Source organism: Limulus polyphemus, unplaced genomic scaffold (assembly GCF_000517525.1).
Source record: "Limulus polyphemus unplaced genomic scaffold, Limulus_polyphemus-2.1.2 Scaffold7315, whole genome shotgun sequence".
NCBI classification, from domain to species: domain Eukaryota; kingdom Metazoa; phylum Arthropoda; class Merostomata; order Xiphosura; family Limulidae; genus Limulus; species Limulus polyphemus.
The window spans coordinates 2,251-15,585 of NW_013672925.1; the positions used below are offsets into that span (position 1 = coordinate 2,251).

General features: G+C 34.2%; 1 protein-coding gene across 1 annotated transcript in view; it reads right to left on the minus strand.

Annotated features, from left to right (window-relative positions):
- Positions 1 to 895: 895 nt before the first annotated feature.
- LOC106474515 (calcium-activated potassium channel slowpoke-like) overlaps positions 896 to 13,335 on the minus strand; it is a 28,259-nt gene continuing 15,819 nt past the window's right edge. Inside the window, exons 6-10 of the mRNA XM_013935206.2 lie at positions 12,221 to 12,331; positions 7,512 to 7,617; positions 4,727 to 4,879; positions 1,186 to 1,341; positions 896 to 988 (exon numbers count right to left, since the gene is read on the minus strand). Of these exons, the coding sequence (XP_013790660.2) occupies positions 896 to 988; positions 1,186 to 1,341; positions 4,727 to 4,879; positions 7,512 to 7,617; positions 12,221 to 12,331 (619 nt within the window). The remainder of the gene's footprint in view (positions 989 to 1,185; positions 1,342 to 4,726; positions 4,880 to 7,511; positions 7,618 to 12,220; positions 12,332 to 13,335) is intronic.

Sequence of the window (13,335 nt, forward strand, 5' to 3'; positions counted from 1 at the left end):
AACCCTTTAGATATATGTATTTAACCACGCCCAAGGTCTCATAAATAAATTTATTCTAATCGTGCCTAAAATAATTTAAATTTAAGTGTAGGCTGGTAGAGATCCTGATGAGTAATAAAATCGAATCAGGTATACGAGTGCCCCACGTTTGGTATTGCTGGTTCACAAAAATATAGCTAATAAAAAGGAAATAAAAAAGGTCTCATAGATTAATTCACTCTAATCCTCCCTAAAAGAATTTCAAGTGCTGCGGGTATTGAGGATTTCCTCTTGTTTGAAGTTGGTAGCCTGGAAAATTCAGCTACAATGGTGTGATAATCACAAAATGCTTTATTACAGTAACACTGCTTTCACTTTTCAGCAACGATTTCAAAGTAAAATACTTTATGAAATGAAATATTTTGAAGTGAAAACGTGAAAGTTTTGTTCTTATACATTGGAGAGTGTAAATATTCATTAAAATAAACACAGTTTTCACCTAGTTACTAAGAGTTAATAGAGAATTATTCATGATTTAGTTCCACGAACAGTTATTCCATCAAACAGTTGACCACCAAGACGACAGCCACGTACGCTCATTTAATGAGATATTCACACAGAAATAGTCTATTAAAATTTATCAATTCATTGTGTGAAAAACAGTACTTTAACAGAATTGAAAAACAGTATACAAAGCGAAAAAAAAAGAATGCACGAGACACTATAAATCAGTAATTTGTCATAGAATTTGAAAGAAAAATGCCCGCCATCTGCACGCAATTGTTAATGAAAACTATGATACCGTGCAGATAAAATTTTATGAAAATCAACTACTAGAAGGTGTTCTAAAATGTTTTAAGTTATATTCAAACCAACATGTAAAATTTAATGTTTATACATCGTTTACTAACTAAATTCAAAAATAAATGCACGTGACTCTGTGATAGACTTTGTATAGTTTCGTTTGGTGTGCATGATCATAAAGCAGTATGGTGGCCATCTCCAATTCCTACAACATAAAAAAATAGACCACTGAAGACAAAAATCATTATAATATTAAAAAAAAAGAGAAAATACGTCCAATCATGAACAATAAATATTATAACAAATCTTGATTTTATAATTGAATCTTGAACTGCTATCTTCACCTATACTTCTAAACATACTGTAAGCTTTTCAATGAATGAAGCGGAAAAACACACTCACAGTTTTGTAGGATCGCATGGCAAACAAGTTTGACATCATAGTAGAGAAACCGGGTGCTAAACAACTCTGAGCAATAAATCCTAATTTCAGCTCAGAAACACAGATAACATCGTCTCCTCGTTTCCAATTCCAGCTGGGAATGTTCAAGAGGTAGGCCTAAAACAGAAAGATTTTTATTGCTTTTAAGTTCATCAGCACAATTATATTAGAAGGACGCGTTTCCTGTGTCACGTGGCGTTCGAGAGCTAGGCGTAATAACAAATATTTTGGTCTTAAAACTGTGATTCAAAGATATTAATACAACCAAGTTAGTGCCATTTTCGTAAACAAAACTCAAGAAAGAGAAGCGGAAGGTAACAACTTTTTGGAGCACTTTTACTTGATACAGTGTATTTTTCTGTTTAGAATAACGTAGTTAAATGTATCGTGATGAAGAAAGTCTTTTATGTTAAAATACCTCTAGGAAGATGTCGTATACACAGTTTTTACTATAGCTTCAATTTTCTTTCATATCTTAAAGTCAATATAAAATAAATTTAAACCAGAAAGTTATAGTTTCAAGGTTATTTCGCTGAACAAAGTTCTTGAGCTTCTTTCAAAGATCTTTTGAAGGTATTTTTATGGCAGAAGCAAGATGAGCCTCTCTTTAAGTCGAAGATGAAGCCGAAGATTAGCACCTTGATTACATTACAGAAACCATCTAGAAACACTAAAAGCTAGATACTGTGTCAGGTATAAAAAGTAAAACAATAAGAAAAGAAAAAGAAAATGGAAGACACCATGTCGGGATAATAATTGCAATGAAACAAAGTTACTTTGATACAACCATAAAATAATATCGTAAACTAGAAGATACAGTAGAAGTGAGAAACAAGTGGGTAAATCTTCGAAAAGTTGGTCTAAAAAATGTAGTGCTAAATAGGCCGGCAACAATTTCGCTTTCTTTTGTTTTAAAGAAAAGTTATTACCGCTTCCTTCGTGAGACACAATTTTATTGCGATAATAACGTCTTCAATAAGAAATTTCTTTCGGAAAAAGCGATGTGTAAAAATAGCTTCCCAAATATTCTTACGCTTTATTATTTATTTATCAATTTCTTGAAACATTAAACGAGGAAAAAAAAATCGTCAGAATAAACATAACGCCTACATACATGTTTTGTCCCCCCCCCTCTGAAAATATTTCTATGGGCGCCTATGCACGCGCCTATTCATTTGTAGTGGAAGATAGGCGTAATAGTATCATAAGTGCAGGTTAAGAATACCCGATGATGGAATGTACGTGTAATAATATGTTAGATCCAGGTGTTTATTGAAAAACGATACACGTAATAATGTCTTAGGTTACGGATGTGTAAGACACGTAATAATGTTTTATGTGCTGCGTAGGAGTACGCATTAATGAAAAATACACGCCATAAAATATTGGATGCGGGTGTATATTTCTGGAAAATACATGTAATAAGGAATTTAGTACGGGTGTGTATTGTCGGAAAATGTAGTTGAAGGAAAGAACAGCATATTGGAGGTGCTAGACTTCCAGCTAGTGACGACGTTGAAATGGATGTGTTCGTTACTAAACTTTTCCTGCTAACTTTAGATGATTCATCATTATACCTACACTGTCAATGGCACAGAAGACCAAAAATACGACGACATTCCAACGTGCTTGGAAGATTCCTTTTTTGACGCACTAAATATGATTTTCTAAGGCTCATATGAAATTCTCATAACCATCTACAACAAACGTGCGTCACCAACCATGCATTTTTCATAACTCAGCCCAACTTCTAAGCATCGCCTGGATCACCAAATGTGCTTTTTTTCTTCTTAAAATCAAACTTATAATAAATTTGTTTCTTTTAAGAATTTTGAGATAGTGCTGGCAAAAATATACATAAAACAAAACGATTGTTATGATTACAGACGCCTATCTCTATACGTAGTCTGAGATAATAGAGTTAACGCCCAATGGTATAAATCAAAGTTGTCAGAATTTTTTTTTATTATTTAATAAAAACACCGTAGTTTGCAATCGACGCCCACTTTGAGGAAATCTGTTTGAAATATATGATTTATTCTTCCCAGACCCGTCAAACGTATATAGGCGCAGGTAAAATATTTCATCAGAAAAACGAACAACTAAGACGCCCAAATTTTGTGTCTAATTTTAAAAGAAATCCTTAACACACATATATATAACTTTGTTATAGAACCTACAACACATGCACTCGTAACCGTATGAAATAATTTTTGAATAATTACATAAACAGTAAGTGAACTCAAGGTATAGCTAACTACGAGTTTAATTAGAAAATTGTAAATTTTAATGTTAATAATAAAAAATAGCACGGATAACAATATATATATATATATATGAAACATAAAGATAATACAATAATAGACCTAGAAGATCAAACAGTGAACTCTTCTTTTCTTCAGGGGCAGAAGGGGAAATCTTTGTGTGATAGAGTCATTTGATTTGTGTTTTTTATAGTTGACACTCGACGTCATTTCAGTTCTTGATTGTTGTACATTGAAGAACATATTTGTAGGCCTCCTTCGGCCAGGTTTGACCATGGATGGTTAGGTTAGGTTAGGTCCGTCCTTTGTTAGCTCATGTTGATCGCTCGTCTAGAGCAGCGTCTCTTGTGACTAAGGAGACCGACACGAGAGTGACAGTCATATATGAAAGAACATATGCGCAAACAAAACATTATTTCTTAAACCCTCATTCACTTTTACGTACAACAGATCACGGATAAAGACGATTGTTTTTTTAAGACTCATATAACGGAGGTAAATTAATATGTAGAACTGTGTACGGACCGTTCTCTACGTCAAAATAACTATATTGTATTTGTCTTCATCGGTTTCATTTGTTTGTTTGTTTTGAATTTCGCGCAAAGCTACACGAGGGCTATCTGCGATAGCCATCCCTAATTTAGCAGTGTAAGACTAGAGGGAAGGCAGCTAGTCATCACTACCCACCGCCAACTCTTGGGCTACTCTTTACCAACGAATAGTGGGATTGACCGTCACATTATAACGCCCCCACGGCTGAAAGGGCGAGCATGTTTGGTGTGACGGGGATTCGAACCCGCGACACTCAGATTGCGAGTCGAGCGCCCTAACCGGGGCTACATCGGTTTCACTCCGTGGATAATTCGATAAAATATTATTGTTTTTCAAGCTAATATATATATGAGTACTAGTGATATAATTTCATGCATTTAAACTATTTAGAATCTTTTTGAACCTCATCTTCCTGTCATTGCTAACTGGATAATTATATATAATGATTAAATGGAAAGATGCAATGATATATTTATATTTCTTCTAGGAAATGTTGGTCTACCGTTAATTAAAGAACAAAATAAACATATTTTACCTGGATTTGTTCTTTTCACGTGTTCGTACGCGTTATTTTACAACACAGATGCGTTATTTGCATCTTCAACTTAGGTGCGGTGTATCATACTATTTGTATTTCACACACAAAAGCAATTTCAAGTGGAATATAAACAACTCTATAGACTAACCTTGTTGTGATACTGCATCAACTGGATAATAACCCGAATATCGTCAGAGTAGTTTTTAATAGAGATAACTCGCATGATGTTCGCAGCATCTTCAGCATCAGGATCCAGACAATACTTGTTCGCCAGAACCAAACATGCATCGGCTTCGTGTACCTAAAATAAATATCACGAGATCTATGAAACAATGTCTACTCTATCATAGGACTTTTTGGCGATATAACAAAGCGGTGGTTATGGGGATAATGTCTTGGAAAACATTTTTACTCCATGAAATTTCTTACGATATAATTATGATTAAAGTAGTGATTTTTTATGATTTTGGAATGATGTCTACTTTATATTACTTGTAGGACTTTATGGTGATGGTTAAAACAAAAAACAGTGGTTATTAGAATATTATCGTTCAAAGTGTTTACTTGAAGAGTTCTCTAGGACTTTCTGGTGGTGGTCATGACTAAAGTTGTTGTTGTGAGGATAATATCCAAGACAATGACCACTGTATAATGTTTCGAAGACTTTCTATTGATGTTTATGATAATATTGGTGGTTATGGTGGTACTGTCATCGAAACAGTGTATACATGACAATCACGATACTTCATATTGGTTTCTGCACTACAACGTCACTACGGTTCACATTACAATTACTGTAATACCACATCAGTACGGTTTAATAGTAGCTATAAAGGAACATTTATAGTAGCTATAAAGTAAACCGTACTGATTTGGTAGTAAAGTAGCTATACATTGAACATTTGTAGTAGCTATAAAGTAAACCGTACTGATGTGGTAGTAAAGTAGCTATACATTGAACATTTTAAACCGTACTGATGTGGTAGTAGAGAGAGCTATACATATAGTAGCTATAAAGGAACATTTTAAACCGTACTGATGTGGTAGTAGAGAGAGCTATACATCTTTGTAGCTACAACAAATGTTCATGTATAGCTACTCTACTACCACATCAGTACGGTTTACTTTATAGCTACTATAAATGTTCATGTATAGCTACTCTACTACCACATCAGTACGGTTTATACATTTTATAGCTACTGTATTACGACATCAGTACAGTTCGCCACATAGCAGACACTGTACTTCCACGTCAATCTATAGTGCTGTGATAGGTGAAACATACCAAATGTTTCTTTTCTTTTTAGTTTAGAAGGGTGAACATTTGTAAAAACGTTCGACTTAACACGCGCTTGCGTATGTGTGCGTATAATGTGTATATAACAGGCTTTGGAATGCGATGGCTTTATTTTCTTATTATTCACACGCTGCCAGGGGGAATCTCTCTATTGGAATGTATGTACTTTCCTTACGTTTTACTGAAGTATTTCAAAGTAACATTGATTTCTAAGTTTAGAATTACCCGATGGCCATTTTTCTCTACTTTTGATAAACATATGACCAAGTAGCGTGGGTAATAAAAGTACTATGGAAGATTTAATCCTATTCATATAAATGTATGGTGATTGGTTCTCTTAGTCTAGTCAGATTATTCAGAACTTTCTTCACAGATCTTTCGTCTTCCTATACACATCCACTGATTGAGTTGTGTTTTTCTGCTTCGTGCGCAGGGTAAATTGTATTGATTTTGCTGTGAAAGTTGTGTCCTGCTTGTTTCTTTCCTCGATTCAGCCAAGTCAGAAACTAGTTTAGCTCCGTGAAAAATATTTCTACTGAACCTTTATTTAGATCTGGTGCTAGTCGCATCTGTAATGCATCAGTACATCTTAAAATACTATATGGCAAGGTACTAATGTTGAAATTTTACAGATTTTCAATAAATGCATTTTCTGTGTTTCTTTTTGTACTCTGTAAAACATAACTTTTGAGCTTTGGTAAAACTATGGAGCCTTTCAATGGAAATTACGCTGAACGCTATTGTAAAGGTAAACGGTCGTCGGATAGAGCATGAATAGATATAGCAATATAGATTGTTATGACGTGGTGAGGCTCCAAAATCGTACTTAATCTCTTGTGTGCAGATAATCGACTTCAGAATGTGGCGTAAATATTCTTCTGCTAGTCACGTGCTGTCAAAAGAAATTTTCATTTTTGGTATTTCTAGACGTTTCCACAGAAGGTGGCGCTGGAAAATTCCTTAGACTTGTACCAATATGTTCTTTTGTAGTATTGATTATGTACTGATTTAGAAATATTTTTGTTAATGGAAGAATCAGATGATGTTTATGACATACGTACAATGGGAGATTTAGCCATATCAAAATTAAATTATAGTGGTTGACTCTCTCAGTATAAACTTTTATTCTTTTTTCTTTTCATTTAGAGAAAGAGAAGTTCGACCATCTTTCGTGTGAATTATGTGAATAATACAATACCTGTTTTAGTGTGAAGCTTTTGGCGTCCAGTTTCTTTTCACAGACCAATCAAGTCGGAATCAGTTTAACTCCGCAATACATTTTCTGCTAAGCTTCTATATAGAGCAGCTACTACTCATACTTGTAAGGAGTCAATATTCCTGAGTATACCACACTGCACTACCACATAACTGATGTCGTTCAACCATATCTGTATGATTCACGTAACGAATACTGTGCTACTATATTAATATGGTTTATATAATAGATACTATATCGCCAGGTGGGTATTACTGTTCACATAATAGTTCCATCAGGGTGGTCGAAAAAATATTCCATAGACACAGATGTAAGATTAATGTCACGGTTTGTCTCAATTAGCGATTAAGTGTTTGGTAAACAAAAATAATTATAGAATAATCAAGCGACAACTATTTGTAATTCTGAAACGATGTGTACCTTTACCCGTTGTAGGTCAATAGGACTCATAACGCTTCCTTGAAAAAACTCTACAGTAGTGAAATGACGTTTAATCAAACCTTCCAGTTCCAGATCAGGCGGTTTCCTGAAATAAACAGTTTAAAATGTTGAAACTGAATTCCTTTCACATTAAATTATTGTTCATTAAGACTTCACCTACTCAATTTTTTTTTGCCTTGGTAATTTCTTAGGTATGTTATTTGAATTGATGAATTATTGGTTCATTATATTGCTCATGGCAATTCAAATATTAAATTCTTTTACGAATCCATCACTTACTTATGGTCTAATATCGAAAGTTATCATAATTTTCTTAGGTATTTTGTGTTCATAAAGGAAAACTTTGACATTACTTCACTAATCTCATGGTTTTATTTCACACAGGTGGATAACTCTACTTCTTCTAATCAAGTATCCAATCCTGGAGTTTATTTTTTAGCTTACTTACTCGTTTTTTACTGACTTTCTAAAATAACAGTTTATTGATAACGGAGTTGTTGATCAAAACTTGAAGAAAATTCTCTCCTTCAATATACAAAAGGAAACAAGCTTATCAAGTAAAACTACTTATTATTATTTTACATTGAAATCTTATTACAGAAGTGGAAGTTTCACTTCCTTGAGACATATTATTTTACATTGAAATTTTATTACAGAAGTGGAAGTTTCACTTCCTTGAGACATATTACTTTACATTGAAATCTTATCACAGAAGTGGGGGTTTCACTTCCTTGAGACATATTTTACATTGAAATCTTATTAAATATTCAAGATTTCAAAATCTAAATACATGTCCTATTTGGTTGAGTTAAAATAGTAATTAATCATTAATAAAAGATTTACAATAATTGATTATAGTCAGTTAAATGAAAATTCAATCTTTTCTTTAGCTGAATCCACGTAAAACGTTTGTAGTATCCTGTTTATATCAAGACTCCATCTTTTTTTGTTACTGTAGGAAATAACAAAAAACAGATTCCACCTCAGCATTCTATTTCTTTTTTGCTATATTATAGTGCTGTTTCCAAGATTACATTTATTTATTTTTTTAGGGGGTTGGTTTTGACAGTGCATTAATCTGGAACTTTTATTGATTTCCCCTGCCTAGAGTTTTCCTTCGTTTTAAGACGACGTTTCGCGAATGTTGTAGACAGAACCCTACTTCGACTCTATTATTATAATGTTTTCTTCTTTCCTGGTAGGGATTTGGCATTTAATACCGTAAGTGTTCGGAAACTAAGTAATTTTACTGTACTTCACTTTTGGTTTAAATACCATAACAGGAAGAAAAACAAGCACCTGTATATATATACAAACAAATATGATTAATGTTAAATTGGTTAGAGAAAGTTGTCAATAATGTCTGGCCGTATACAAGAGGAAGGCTGTCGTCGGTAGTAGGGATAATAGGCGGTGGATTTAATAAATTCTATGCCAAAGAACTAAATAATTAGATATGTGTACATGTGTATGTACGTGGGGGAGGGGGAGTTCCCTGAGAAAAACTCACTTTTTTTGGGTGGGCGCCAAAAAAATCTAACTACCCAATGTCAAAGCTGAACTTTAAACACAGTAAAATAAAGTAAAACCACAAGCCAAGCCCAGAACTGTTAACACAATACAATATCAGATGTTTGTTTGTAATTAAGCAAAAGGCTACACAATGGGATATCTGTGCTCTGCCCACCACGGGTGTCGAAACCCGGATTGTAGCGTCGTAAGATTAGATGTTATCCGTAAAGTATTAAGTTGAACGGGAGGTATGTTTTTGCTATGAGAATGAGGTGGCTGTTATGATATAACTTTAGGCTGAGAGCGGACTTCTGTTTCTGTGATTTCTGTGGAACTTAGAAGCTAATATGGGCAACCTTTTTTGACTATTGGGATTGTTGAATCTTTATCCACATTGCATATAGGAATATATAAAAGCAGGCAGGTGGAGTGCTGTACATATTTCGCAGATTTGAAGCATTTGTTATTTACGGAAAGTGTAATCAGACATGTTACCATACATCCGTATTCTATTAGCGTTATAATGAAAATTTTGAAGATAAGTAAGAGAGCGGACGTTTTTCAGCGTTAACGCGATTTTCTATACGTTAAATGTAATTCATTTTTACACGTATTTTTTGTAGAACTTCACTGAAGTGTGAGTTCCAAGTGAACTAATTTTTGAATGTAACGCCAAGAAACTTAATTCTAGGAAATCTCCCGTTTAAACTTTTGTGGGAGAAAATCGTTTATTTTTCGAAGGATTGAGAACAATCCGCCACTTCTTACACCATGTTGTCTTGTGGTTGAGAGAAGTCTGAACTTTGTTGGCTGCAAGTTAAGGATTGCGGGAAATGCTTCATATCGCTATGTCATCAACATACTGAGATGAGTTAACAGTAGGGGGAGGATTGATATACTGAGGACATATATTAAGTAAAACAAAGAGCTTAACACTGATCCTTTCGGAACTAACTGAAATGTTAAATGAAAAGGTGTTTGATAGAGTATTGTTAACGATATTGGTACCGAGGGAATTGAGTTATTTTAATATGATCCTAGCACGACTTGATCATGGGTGTAGTTCAAAGTTTTCTTTAACCTGATTGGAAAATGACGCAGATCTCTGACAGGATTCTTGTTGATGCTAATTGTCTGTGTGGGAAATGAATTAATCCTATTTTGTTCAGAATTCAAAATGCGGTTCTAAATGTTGCTTTTTCTGCGAAAAGAAACCGAGAAATATACCTACCATAAAAAGATGAAAGAATTGAAGCTGTGAGGAGTACTCTAGGTGACCTGAAAGTACCTTCTCTACCCATATTTGGGGCTTTACTTATTTCATCCAATCACAGTACAGTATATTCTCTTTAACCAGTATGCCTTTCGTCTTTCTTTTCTACGCTACATTACAAGTCTTCGAGTATCTTTTCAGAGCTTATATAGTGCTAGAAATGCTAAAAACACAGACACTAGCAGTTACAGAAATTTAAAAAATAGCATTCACTCTGCCAGTGACTATTTAAAAAGCAATACGTCAGAAGAAGAAACCCCCCCCCCCCCATTGGTGTTTTTTTAAACTGTTTGTTTGTTGGTTGACTTTCGCGCAAAGCTACACAAGGATTATATGCGCTAGCCATACCTAATATTGAAATGATATAGGAAAAGCAGCTAATGAATTCTTGAGATAATCTTTACCAACGTATAGTGGGATTGACCATAACACTATAACGGCCTCACGGCTGAGAGGGCAAGTAACCTTGGTGATGGGATTCGAATCCGCCACCCGCAAATTGCGAATCGAACGCCCTAACTCCAGGCCATGCCAAGCCTTTTCCAACTGTCAAACGAAAAAAAAAAAAAAGAACAACTCGATAAAACATAAGACAAAAACAACCACAAACAGCCTCACTAACTCCCCAAAACATGTGAACCTCGCCAAATACAACTGATAACTCACACAGACACCTAACAATGCTAAATCTCCCCCAGTAACCATCATTGATGGAATACCTGTAACAATTTTACATGTCCTAGCATGCAAAGTAATAACCCGTACAGGCCCAAAGCAAATATAACACCGAACAAATCAACACCATCCACAAAAAAATAACGATACACAATAGAAAACCCTACAACCGAGCATGCAGAGACAACAACTCCGAAACAACAAGAACACGTTATTACCATAACCGACATCATATTGCTCGTTGTCGATGCTATATTTCTTTCAGCATCTCTAAAAACATTAGTAGGAAAGATATCTGCCATTTAGCTTCGCACCAGTCAAAAACTTAATAACAGTAACTAAAATCACAAAATCTTTCAACAAAACACTGAATTAATATGTTTGTTTGTTACGGATTTCGCGCAAAGCTACACGATGGCTATCTGCGCTAGCCGTCCTAATTTGGCAATCTGAGGGTCGCGGGTTCGAATCCCCGTCCCACCAACCATGTTCGCCCTATCAGCCGTGGGGACGTTATAAAGTGACGACCAATCCCACTATTAGTTGGTAAAAGAGTAGCCCAAGATTTGGCGGTGGGTGGTGATGACTAGCTGTCTTCCCTCTAGTCTTTCACTGCTAAATTAGGGACGGCCAGCGCAGATAGCCCTAGTGTAACTTTGCGCGAACTTCAAAAGACAAAGACTTTTCCTGAATTTTTTGTATTGACCGCCCGCCATTTAACGTAACTGTCGGTTACATGAAAAGACATGGGCACAAAGAAAACTATTTCATCACTGGATTTTCTGAGATGCGAGCGAAACATCAAAAATAATAAAAACTTACTCAAGAAAAAAAAATTATTGCACATGTAGCTAAGAAGGATATGAAACAGTAGTTGGTGTTTAATTGTTAGTCAAACCTCTTGTCAACATTATACCAATAATACTCAAAGAGCATTTAGAAAAATATTGGTGGTTGTCATATTTTTGTTGTTCGTCCACTGAAAAGTTTTAGCTTTTTTTAAAACTATTTAAAGATTAGTGTGCTGACTTATATTTAAACTAATTAAAGATTAGTGTGCTGACTTATATTTAAACTATTTAAAGATTAGTGTGCTGACGTATATTTAAACTATTTAAAGATTAGTGTGCTGACGTATATTTAAACTATTTAAAGATTAGTGTGCTGACTAATATTTTGAGAATTTTATTTCTCTCTCATTTTTTTTTCAATCTAATTTCTGACTTACCTGTGTAAAAAGATGACTTCCACATCCACGTCTTCTCTATCTTCATGAAGAAAGTCCGTAAGAAAATGAGACACCGACTCAAATGTGATGTGTCCACACACCACTATGTGCCTTTAAACGGAGGGATTCAGGATAACATAATGTACACAAGACGTATTTATGCATATAAAACTAAGGCTTATTGCTACACAGCAGTCATACAAAGTAATTATATTAAAATGTCAAAAGGTATGAAATCATAAAAAATGCTACAAAATCTTCCTAAAATCAACGTTTTTAGAGTGGCCCTGGCTTTTTTTTTGTACAGTATATTGATGAATCAGCTAAAGTATTAAAGTATTTAATTTCTGAGTCATATCCACTCAAAGAAACACTAACTCTCTGCCTGAGACCTGATTAAATATTGAACCTAGATAATAGCGTGTAATCTTTTAATCCACATTGACTTTATAAGACTAGAAACAGTTAGCAGTGACTAATTTGGTGCGTATTCATAAGCACTTCCTAACGAAGCCATCATGACACAATGTCGGCCATAAATAAAATGCTTTCTGGATTTCTAGGTCTTTTTTTTATCGGTTTCATTCTCTATAAACTCAAGTGGTGGTTTATTTAGTTTCGAAAAGAATCGCATGGATTCTAATTTAGACTCACGAACTTAAATGTTACCTCAAATTCATTTAAAAATCTTTGGGTAAAACTTGAAACTCCAGTTACTTTTCCAACTTAATGTGAACGAAAATCAAAACTCGTATACATCAGTTTTTCAGAATGAACCCTTTTCTTTATTATTATTCGTTTGCAATAATTATTATAATAATTATAATGCTTTGAAGCTTTAAATTAATAAAAACATCCGGACATTATTAATATCACTTAAAAAACTAGGGTTTCTGTGTTTGCTAATGTATTCAAAATATTTTAGAAAAAATAAAAAACCGCGAAAGCGTAAATTAAGTAAAACATCTTATATTATTTCCTTTAGTTTTATGTTCTATCTATAATATCCAGCATACAGTATTTAAAAACTGAAAACTATAAATACATATGAGCATATTACTGGTACTGTTTACTTTTGCCATGTTGTTGGAGCCTCTAAAATAGTAAAAAATTAA